This window comes from Topomyia yanbarensis, chromosome 2 (genome assembly GCF_030247195.1).
Source record: "Topomyia yanbarensis strain Yona2022 chromosome 2, ASM3024719v1, whole genome shotgun sequence".
In the NCBI taxonomy this organism is placed as follows: Eukaryota; Metazoa; Arthropoda; class Insecta; order Diptera; family Culicidae; genus Topomyia; species Topomyia yanbarensis.
In genome coordinates, this window is record NC_080671.1 from 144797605 (window position 1) to 144809686 (window position 12082).

Here is a 12082-nt window from a genome sequence, read left to right on the forward strand (position 1 = left end):
GACAAGTGGTAGTGAGCAGTCATAAGTTACTTGAGCATTTGCATTAGATCGTTATTTTAGGTGCCATTAATTCGATGACATCCTCATCGAAATGTCTTTTCTCTTTGCATAATTTTATTTTTCAGGTTACAAAGTAGGTAGTGCTCTTTCGCACATTAGTATTAGCCCCCTCTACTAGATGGAATTACATGAATTAGAAGTTGGTGGACTGATAACTTATTTTGTGGGACATTATCTCTATCACAGTTGTTTATCTTAATTTTATAATATTCGATATTTTGTAACACAATAATTTATTTTAGAAAAAGAAAACTTTTAGTCAGGTAAGTGTTTATGGGCGCTAAACATGGGTATCAAAGATATGCAACGTAAAAGTAATCAAGGATATACGTTGTCTGAAGCAAATATTCAAACATTTTGTTTAACAATACGTTGTTAGAGGAAAACCCATATTTTTAAACAAATATTTCCGAAAACCGTTGAAATTGGTTTTGTACGTTAAATGTTTTCAGCGCCCAAATATGCATTTTCCCTTATATATAGTGATAACGTGATATATTTAGTTTATAAACATTAGCCACTGAAACAAAAAATTTTGTTACTATTTATAATATATATGCTTTAGTATTGATTCATTTTAACATTGGAATTTTAGAACGATAAATCGTTTTTCGAGGGATTGCATCAGAAGACTTTTTCAAAGGATTTAAGTATTGCAAGTTTCCATGCTGATCAAAACAAATATCAGATGTATGTCTGGAAAACTCATAAGTTTTAATTTTAAATGTTGACAAGCTGTCTCTCATCGATAAACGAACTAAATAAATCAAATAAACGCTCCAAACACTGATATTTCTGAACACTATCAACGAATTGTGGTTAGAATCTCAGTTAAAACACAGTCTTTTTGTTGAAATCTTGGGGCTGGGCAGCATTTTACTCTTACAGTCGTACTAAAACAATAATAAAAATCTACTCTCCAAAAGTAGTTCTACTCACCGTCGCGGCTCATTCCAAGCTTTAGGCACTTTTGCAGTCGACAGTACTGGCAGCGATTCCGGTTGACCCGATCCACGACGCACTGCTTATTCCGGGGGCACTGATAGTTGACCACTGAGCTCTGGGAGCGACGAAAAAACCCTTTGCAGCCTTCGCACGTTATCACGCCGTAATGTACTCCGGACGATTTGTCGCCACATACTTTGCAGGGGATGATCTCGATTTGCGCTACGAGAGAGGGAGAGAGAGAAAAAATTAAAACGGAAATCATTAGCAATTCGTCCGATCAAACGCTAAAAGTAAATGAAGTGCCATAAAAAACATAAATCCACAGCGAGTGACAATTTCCAATTAGGATACCACCGTGAATCATTCTGGAATAACCGACCCCGAACATTATTCACAGTTAACAACTCATTAATTCGGGTGCGCGATGAAAGAACTGCCGGAGTTGCTCGGTTCACCGGTAGCCGGTAAAGCTTCTCTTCTACGTGAATCAAAACAAAATTCGCCAAAGTCAATGAACTCCGGTGAGTCGACAGTGCCGATCGCATGCGCATCCCTCCAACTAGTAACAAGTCGCGATACGGCAAGTCAAGAAAGAAAAATTTGGAAGCCAGTTTCGGCAGAACCGGTCACCATTTATCATCGACCGCCGCCGGGAGCAGTTTGTATTGTGTTTATGGAGAGCAATTCGAAACGATCGTCGGCTGTCAGACATCCCGTGAGAGCCGCCGGGCAAGTAATACTTGGAAGCGCGGAAAAAATGCGCCACGACACGTGATGACGCTTTCGGGTAGGGGTTGGGCAGCAAACGGAGGTGAGGAAAGGTGAAGAAGCGAAGCAAATTCGGCGAACAGCGGAAAAAGAGAACCTCCTAAAAATAAAATACAAGACAACGTTCTGAGTTGAACCCGCGTGACTGCCAGACGCGAAAAAATCGACGCGATCGGCTGCGCGAGTTCGTTGATCTCTGCTGGGCGATGGCCTGCTCGGTAAAGTTTTCGTAGGTCCGGGCCGTCGATGAACTTGGCTGGCTGACTTGGCGAAAATGATGATCGTTCGCGACAGTGATGATGATGGTGATGATGGACAAGGCGGCGGCGGTGGGGTAGTGAGGCGAAATGTTTCGGTTCTGCAATTTAAAGTATAATGTTGGCGATTCTTACGAACGCGACCGGACAGCTGTTGGAATTGTGATGAGTACTGCCTTTTTTTTCTTGGCACGATGATTATTGCTGAGTTGTCTGTTGCTTGGTGCTTGGTAGAATATTTCAAAAGGTTCAGCGGTGCAATTTGGTTGAGCGGTTTGTATGGAGCTGGAATTTTTTGACGTTCCTTTTGTGGTAGCGTTACTTGTTTTACGACAAATGAAATTGATACGATCGAACGGATTTTACTGATTGATACAAATAATGTATGAAGAATAATGATCATTTTCAAACAAGATTGGTTTACTGGAGTTTACAATGGCTATACGATGCTTTAGTGGAAGTATAGAGCTTCAATGACTTCACTTCAGAATGAATTGAGGAAGAAATAACATTTCATGAAAAGCGTTGGAATAGTCAGCATTAGGATTGGAGTTTTTGTATGAAAACATACTTGGGGGTTAACACAAAATATGAGTTATAATGAATGAAAGCTACTTTTTGAAAATGCATAACAACAGAAACAGCAAAATTGACAACAAATTCGCTAAGAAATGGGGCATTTAATAGCTGATCAACTCTGACGAAAAAATCCGTACACCATAATGCAACAAAGCATAAACGTTTACCACGCTCAGGCAAACAGTTCGCATAGTGTACGGATTTTTTCGTCAGAATTGGTCAGCTTATGCATATACCAGGATAAATTGAGTTATTTGGCACGGGATATCAAAGAAGATTCGTTCAGTAAAATATTTATATTGGCAGTTGACGTAGAACTTATTATCGAACAACATGGCGGACGGACAATTTCGAGAAAGGTGCACATTTCCCAAAAAAAACATTTTGGTTGTTGTGGCTTACGACTACCCTTACCTTTCGTTATAGGGACACCTATTTAAAGTTTCGGAAATACACGTGCGTAAAATTTTGAATGTTTTTAATTTTTGTTGCACTGAATGGAATTACATTTTGTTTTTGCATTTATAGATCGGAGAAACGTTTACCAATTTTGTTTCCAATTTCGTATGTATGACATCGCAAAAAACTGAAATCTTTCGAAAGCGACACGTCAAATCGAAATTCTCCAGTCTACTTCAGCCAGAGCTATCAATACGGAACATCAACCAAGCGCTAAATTTGTGTGAAATTTTTGGTTATAGGTTCCGTAATATCATTCGAAGCCAGGTGTTTGAGAGCGATGGATGGAACGTCTGCTCGGGAGACTCTACATAGAAGAAGGTTTACTGAAAAGGCAACTACTAGGAGTTGCATCCGACTGGAGAGCTGATGCTGCATTTAGTTTGTCTCGTTCTGTGCTAACAGCAGACGCCAGTTGAAAAACCATCTCCTGACGGAAAATTCGTTATTTACCTAACAACATGCACTTATCAGAGTTAGTATACAACAATCTGAAGAATTGATTTTAATATTTGTTCCTTTACCGGAGGTTATAAATATAATATCCAATGATGGAACAAATATTTATATACAATGAATGGTGGGAACCTTTAATAAATATCGAAGAAATTGATTTTGTAAACAGTCGACCGAAGCTTGATCGTGATTGAAGTCGCCCATTTCACGAAAAATCTATCCGCAAATCTCGAACTGAATATTTGTAAAATCATTCGAAGCTAGGTGTTTGAAGGCAACAGATGGAGCATATTTTCGGGAGAGTGTACATTAAGACTGGTTCGCTGAGATGGCTATTGTGTGTATTGTTTCGAGAACGAATGAAACATTGTATTTCCCTTTGGCCCGGTGCATTGGTCAAACGCCGTGGTTCTGAACAGTCGAAACGCAAACGCCTGGACTAAATATTTCTTTTTTGCCATCATGAGGAAAGTAGACGAAAATGCTCTGCTTCGGCCCAACGCTACGGTTGACTTTTAATTTCGAGTTTTCGTGAAGCAGAATACCTTCTGAAGTGCAAAATTAAGCTTAGGCTTGCAAAAGTCACGTACCTTCAATATCATTATCTCCGCAATGCAACACATATCATGTAACATGTTAGCGCAAGCTGAATGGTTCGTTTTGAAAAACAACTTAAAACATTTGGTTAGAAGTGACAACGTTTGAATTAAGATTCCATAGATATAGAGGGAATAGAGGTAAAGCTACATGACGTATCACGTATCCCTTCCTGAGCTAATGGCAAAATGTATGTCTTAATATGAAGAAATGGAATTCGTTACACTTTATACTTGAAGAAAAATTTTACCGAGTATTCCTAACGGTGTCTTGTGGTGAGGTCTTAACCGATTGCTAACTTATTGATGGAAAACCAGTTCAAAGCAGAATTTTCAATACCAATACATGAACCACAAACGGTGGCAAAATTTGTGGTTGTCAAGACCATAGTGACTACCGCAAAGGAAGCCTCCAGCACCCCAAAACCAACTGAAAGCAACATCGGCGAGGAAGTTAACAATGCCGATGGTTTACACTGCTCATTCATAAGTACAAGAATCAGGGTAGAACATCTAATGGCTGGTACCAGAACAGCTTCACACCTAGAAAAAAATAGTGTAAATTTACGTCTCCTGACCCTGACATATACGAGCATCAAAAATGACTTAGTTTTACGTTTGATTTTAATTTTACATGACGTTTAATTTCGTACATCATGTAATTTTACTTCACATACAGCGTTTGTTCTGAATGGTAGGAAGTATAATTTTATGTTATTGCGCATGTAAAGTATACGTTTCATGTAAAATTAAACGGAACACGGTAATGTTCCGTCATTTCGTAAATTACGGTTTGTTGAATTGTGTCATGTTTGCAATTACGTCAACGATAAAATTCAGATTTTTTTTGGTGTGTAGACATGAAAGACACAAGAGAATTGAATGACTCCCATGACACAGTACACACAATAAAATAATGAAATTTAAACGACATGTAAATCAATACGAATGTAAACATACAAAAATTGAATCAAAACTTTGATTCAAAATTACGTTAAAATCAATGCACTCAATTGGAGCATCAAAAAGCATACAATTTTACACTTTCATTCGTGTAATATTACATGTCGACAATGACTGGGCAGTGCGTAAGCCTCTTGTACCTGAAGGCATAAAATAGACCCCACTTGCGGTCCTTAGCTTCCTGCCCAGTAACTCCTAGCCCTGGCCTCCTCGTGGCGTCGACTGGGATACGAGTAACCTTAGTGAAGATCGGGTAACCAACCCCGGTGGGAACTTTGGTCGTATGCTGGCAGGGAAGGGGGGGTTACCCTTCTTTGGAAGGTGTAAACCTGTCCTGGTGCCCAGGTGGGACCTTAAGCAGTCCTGGCACGATGGCCCACCGGCGAGACAGGTGGTTGGCGTAGGCCCTATAAGCCGCCCCTTAAAAAACCCACATAACGAACAATACAGAAGAGAATACGACCCAGAACAATCGGCAACGACCCAGGCGACGAATAAAGGATCACGATTGGAAACTCGGGACATGGAACTGCAGATCGCTCGGCTTCGCAGGATGTGACAGGATAATCTACGACGAGCTACACCCCCGCAACTTCGATATCGGGGCGCTGCAGGAACTTTGCTGGACGGGACAGAAGGTGTGGAAAAGCGGGCATCGAGCGGCTACCTTCTACCAGAGCTGTGGTACAACCAACGAGCTGGGAACCGGCTTCATAGTGCTGGGCAAGATGCGCCAATGTGTGATCGGGTGGCAGCCGATCAACGCAAGGATGTGCAAGTTGAGGATCAAAGGCCGTTTCTTCAACTACAGCATCATCAACGTGCACTGCCCACACGAAGGGAGACCCGACGACGAGAAAGAAGCGTTCTACATGCAGCTGGAGCAGACATACGACGGTTGCCCTCTGCGAGACGTGAAAATTGTCATCGGCGACATGAACGCACAGGTAGGAAGGGAGGCAATGTACAGACCGGTGATCGGGCCTAACAGCCTGCATTCCGTATCAAATGACAACGGCCAACGATGTGTGAACTTTGCAGCCTCCCGTGGAATGGTAGTCCGAAGCACCTTCTTCCCTCGCAAGGATATCCACAAAGTCACCTGGAGATCACCGGACCAAGTAACAAAAAATCAAATCGACCACGTTCTAATCGACGGTAGATTCTTCTCGGACATCACAAACGTCCGCACTTATCGCAGTGCGAATATAGATTCGGACCATTACCTGGTTGCAGTATGCTTGCGCTCAAAACTTTCGACAGTGCATAGCTCTCGTCGAAGCCGAACGCCGCGGATAAACATCGAGCGGCTACAAGATGGCAGAGTGGCTCAAGAATACGCGCAGCAGTTGGAAGTGGCACTACCAACGGAAGAGCAGCTAGGCGCAGTTGCCCTTGAAGATGGCTGGAGAGATATCCGTTCCGCCATAGATAGCACCGCAGCCACTGCACTAGGTACGGTGGGCCCGGACCGAAGAAGCGACTGGTACGACGGCGAATGCGAGCAGTTAGTCGAAGAGAAGAATGCAGCATGGGCGAGAATGCTGCAACACCGCACGAGGGCGAACGAGGCGCGATATAAACAGGCACGGAACAGGCAGAACTCGGTTTTCCGGACCAAAAAGCGCCAGCAGGAAGACCGAGATCGCGAAGCGATGGAGCAGCTGTACCGCGCTAAAGACACACGGAAATTCTACGAGAAGTTGAACCGCTCGCGCAGGGGCCACGTACCACAGGCCGACATGTGCAGAGATACAAACGGGAATCTTCTCACGGACCAGTGTGAGGTGATCCAGAGGTGGCGGCAGCACTACGAAGAACACCTGAACGGCGATGCAGCAGACGACGAGGATGGCACGGTAACGCACCTGGGAGCACGCGCGGAAGACACTACACTACCGGCTCCGGATCTCCAAGAAATCCAGGAGGAGATTAGCCGGCTCAAAAATAATAAAGCCGCTGGGCTGACCAAATACCAAGCGAGCTACTAAAACACAGCGCTGCACTGGGTGATTACCAAGATTTGGGAGGAGGAGATTTTACCGGAGGAGTGGATGGAAGGTGTCGTGTGTCCTATCTACAAAAAGGGCGACAAGCTGGATTGCTGTAATTACCGAGCAATCACCCTGCTGAACGCCGCCTACAAGGTACTCTCCCAAATACTATGCCGTCGACTATCACCAATTGCAAGAGAGTTCGTGGGGCAGTACCAGGCGGGTTTCATGAGCGAACGATCTACCACGGACCAGGTGTTCGCTCTTCGTCAAGTACTGCAGAAATGCCGCGAGTACAATGTGCCCACACATCATTTGTTCATCGACTTCAAAGCCGCATACGACACTATCGATCGAGATCAGCTATGGCAGATTATGCACGAGTACGGATTCCCGGACAAACTGACGCGATTAGTGAAGGCGACGATGGATCGGGTGATGTGCGTAGTACGTGTCTCAGGGACGCTCTCGAGTCCCTTCGAATCACGCAGAGGGTTACGGCAAGGTGATGGTCTCTCGTGTCTGTTATTCAACATTGCGCTGGAAGGTGTAATAAGAAGAGCAGGGATCGACACGAGTGGTACGATTTTCACAAAGTCCGTTCAGCTACTTGGCTTCGCCGATGACGTTGATATTATTGCACGAAACTTTGAGAAGATGGAGGAAGCCTACATCAGACTGAAAAGAGAAGCCAAGCGCGTCGGACTTGCCATCAACACGTCGAAGACAAAGTACATGATAGGAAGAGGTTCACGAGAAGAGAATTAGAACCGCCCGCTTCGAGTTTGCATCGATGGCGACGAAATCGAGGTGGTTGAAGAGTTCGTGTACTTGGGCTCACTGGTGACCGCCGACAATGATACCAGCAGAGAGATTCGTAGACGCATCGTGGCAGGAAATCGTGCTTACTTTGGCCTCCGCAAGACACTTCGGTCGAACAGAGTTCGCCGTCGTACGAAGTTGACCATCTACAAGACGCTGATTAGACCGGTAGTTCTCTACGGGCACGAGACCTGGACCATGCTCGTGGAGGACCAACGCGCACTTGGTGTCTTCGAACGGAAAGTGCTGCGTACCATCTACGGTGGAGTGCAGATGGAAGACGGCACATGGAGACGGCGAATGAACCATGAGTTGCATCAGCTGTTGGGGGAGCCGCCCATCTGTCATACCGCGAAAATCGGACGACTACGGTGGGCCGGGCACGTAGCCAGAATGTCGGACAATAGCCCGGTGAAAACGGTTCTCAATTGCAATCCGACCGGTACAAGAAAACGTGGCGCGCAGCGAGCACGATGGATCGACCAGGTGGAAGACGATTTGCGGACCCTTCGCAGACTGCGTGGCTGGCGACGCGCGGCCATGGACCGAGTGGAATGGAGGAATCTTTTGTATACGGCACAGGCCACATCGGCCTTAATCTGTTAATAAATAAAAAAAATCATTTTATAGAAATAAACAAGTAAAAAATACATTGCAGTGAATTGGCTTTCCGTTTGAAGAAACTGTGATTTTCAATCCACGTGTAGAATTATAATAAAATCCGTTGAAGAAAGCACGACAAGTCGTGTGGATTTTTGGTGGAACTTAATTTTACATTTATATTCATGCTCCAAATATGTTCATGAAAATAAACTTAAAATTACAAAAAAAATTCTCTGTGTAGGTAAGCAGCGACGAACGTTTCTTCACCGCGAAACAAGGTCTCCTACACAATAGAACGTTGCATGCACGAGATCCAACGGATAATCAATAACATTTGTTTTATTTACCTATTTTACATATTGTTACATATCAAGGATCTACGGATCCTATGAGTCGTGTTAAATAAACGAATTAAAGAATGAAAAAGTAAATTTTTACATTGATGTATAGCCTTTTTTATATGAGCAAGGCAAAAAGGTTTGGTGTCAAGTATGCACGATTATGAATCCAGAGGTTATTAATTTTAACTGAAATTCAAAGCATGGACCAAAAATTGTAAGACCTGATAACTTATCGCGAGTACACAATTTGCTATTTAACGGCGAAAAAAATTTATTCCATGCCTGCTGCATCTTGGGATTCATATATTTCTCTCAAGTTGCCATACATACTGTGGTACTCGTGGTTGGATGTTCTTCCGTCTTCTTTGATATTTGCTGCCACGCTGATAGCGCTGACTGTTGCTTTGGAGATACTGGGCACAGTTTTTGCAGTTTGGCAGTTGTCGATATAACCTGAACAGTAACCGCACATTTAATTACAGCTTGCAGATCTGATGACGGTATTGAAGATTATGTGTCTTCAATATTATAGTGCCTACTGTTTTGTATTGTGGGACCGGGTAGGAAGCTATAAGTCGATCCAGCCACATTCTTACTGCATAATCATTCTTGAAATATTTGTAGCTAATCTCATTTTTATCGTTCTCTTTGATGGCTTGGAGAGAATTGGCAAATAGAGTTATATTGCATTCAGAACCGTCTTACAAAACCGAATAAACAAAAAAGCATTATTTATTAGAAATTGCATTGGAAATAACAACTTTAATACAAGTCTAACGCTACAGGAAACCACTAGACAGAATCTGCGTTACGCTTTCTAGTAGTACACCAACTCGAGATTAAAAAAAAAGATTTTTCTTTTGGCTTTTCTTGAATGCTCGTGTTTTGAATACTGTGTTAAACCGACTTCCTGATAGTTTACCAATTTTTGATTTTGCTCGTGTACCAATGCAGAAGACTTCTTTCAAATTCTTCTCTAAAACTATCGAGTTACATTGAATCTTTGGCGTTTTTCCTGCTTTCCGCCATGAGTCTTTAAAAGAGTGACAAAAAAAGAATTACCCCGACCAGGCCACCACTAAGTCGATTCCTAGTCCTACCAGTAGTGCCGGGACCAATTTTTAGACAAATCGGCCAAGTCTAGTTTGTATAAGATTTTTCGACAATTTACATGAAGAAAGCCCACTAAATTACATTTTCACCACTGGGTTACACTCTATGCATCAATTTATCACTGCATGTGAAAATAAGAAAGATAATTATACTGTCTAAAATTTCGTCGAAGACTGTAAATCAATCCAACTTCCTTGGGAGAAGTTATGAAACTTTTGATGAAGTGATGTCTGAGGCAGTTTTACACGTAGTTGATTCCCACGAACTACATTTTTGCGAAGTAATAGTTGGGTTTAGGCAAACAGCGTATTTGAAAGAATTTGAGAAAATGCTTTGTGTCATCTTTTAACGAGGAACATAGAGGGCGCCAACATTGTCTTCTCAACAATCAGAGAAGAGAAGAGATAGAAACTAGGTGTTTTTTACAGAGCTGTAGAACAAGCCTTTTCCAGTAATTTTTGTGAACATATCCATATTCTTTCTCTCTTCCTTTAAAAGCTAGTCTTAATGCAAAAAAAGTTAGTGGGATTCGACTACTGATTAACTATCATATGCTGTTAGGTTCCTCGCAAAATTGACTCAGACATAACCTCATTAATAATTTAATTACTTCTTCGCAAGAAGTTGGATTAATTGGTTGTCTTCGAGAAAGTTTTAGAAAATAAAATTTTAATTCTCAATTTCGTTTGCAGTGATACTCTGAGGTATATCGTGTCACCTAGGGGTGAAATGCAACGTAGTGCGCTTTATCCGTGTTAACTGTCGAAAAATACTATACAAACTTCGAATACATTAGTCCGATAGCTAAGCTTGCCCGATTTGGTTGAAATTTGGATCAGAGACTTCTGGTGGAACTAGGTATCGATTCAGTGGTGAGCGCATTTGAGTTTTCAAAAATTTGTATTTTTTCTGGGCAGTGTAATCTCCAATATTATACATTATCTTCCCAAATCAAGGCGTTTAGTCTACAGCCTAAACAGGCACAAAATACCAATGCACTTGGCTCACTTAACTGCACTTCTACTGAACTGTTATACTTAAATTGCATAGATGTTTGCAAACTGTCGCCAAGCTGGTTGGACGACTTAGTAAAAATAAATACTAGTAGTGTTCAGATAAATGAAATGCATTCTCTAAAAACGCTATTGTATCCAATATAGTACTAGAAACACCCACATTTATTTATTTTTGGGAACTGAAATAACAAATGAAATGACATAGGTGATTACTTAATTTCTATGTTAATGGCAAGTTATCCAAAAATGAATTTTGGCATGAAAAATACCAGCTCAGTTTGGTTTGGCTTAACGTAGGCCAACTGTCAACTGTATTTTTGTACTCAATTTGTCATAAACGTAAGCGAGCACCAAAATATATAGTGAAACAACTCGATAAAATACCAATTAGCTGCCAAGCACTTCACCGTGAACTTGTATTGTACATTTTCGCACCTAAAATTAATTGAAAAAAATGACTATTACACTAATAACATTGAAGCAAAATCAGACGATGTTGAATACGCCGGTAAATCTAAACTCGAGATGAAGTTGTGGAAAGGCATTTCTGAGAATTTTCTCCATCCTGACCATCTAAAGCCCGAGTGGTCGATGCAGATGTTTATATTAGCAAATGATTGTCGAAATTGAAGTAATTCATCAAAAAATATGACGCACGTGAAGAAATCGTTTTTTGGCCTGATCTTTGAAGCTTTCATCATGCGAAAAAACGCGGGCTGGTGAAATGCCATTTATGCTTAAAACGGACAATCCCCCAAACGTGCCACAAACATGCCACATCAAAAAATTTCGTATTATTACACTGAAACCTCCATTTACGAACTCTTGTTTTACGTAATATTCGATTTACGTAACTTTTTTACATTTCTTATAAAAGAAATGTATAGAATTCGCTCAAACTTTCAAGATTTTTTCCGAGGCCCGGAGGGCCGAGTCTTATATACCAATCGACTCAGCTCGACGATTTGGGACAATGTCTGTGTGTGTGTGTGTGTCTGTGTGTGTGTGTGTATGTAACGGACAAATTCTCATTCGTGTTTCTCAGCAATGGCTGAACCGATCTTATCCAAACCAATTTTAAATGAAAGAACTAAAAAACAGTATGAA

General features: G+C 41.8%; 1 protein-coding gene across 3 annotated transcripts in view; it reads right to left on the reverse strand.

The window, feature by feature from the left end:
- Positions 1-12082, reverse strand: part of LOC131681636 (probable nuclear hormone receptor HR3) — a 111104-nt gene that overhangs the window by 76184 nt on the left and 22838 nt on the right. For all 3 annotated transcript variants that reach the window (XM_058962549.1, XM_058962547.1, XM_058962546.1), the window contains exon 2: positions 1000-1227. In XM_058962549.1, coding sequence (XP_058818532.1) covers positions 1000-1227 — 228 coding nt within the window. The remainder of the gene's footprint in view (positions 1-999; positions 1228-12082) is intronic.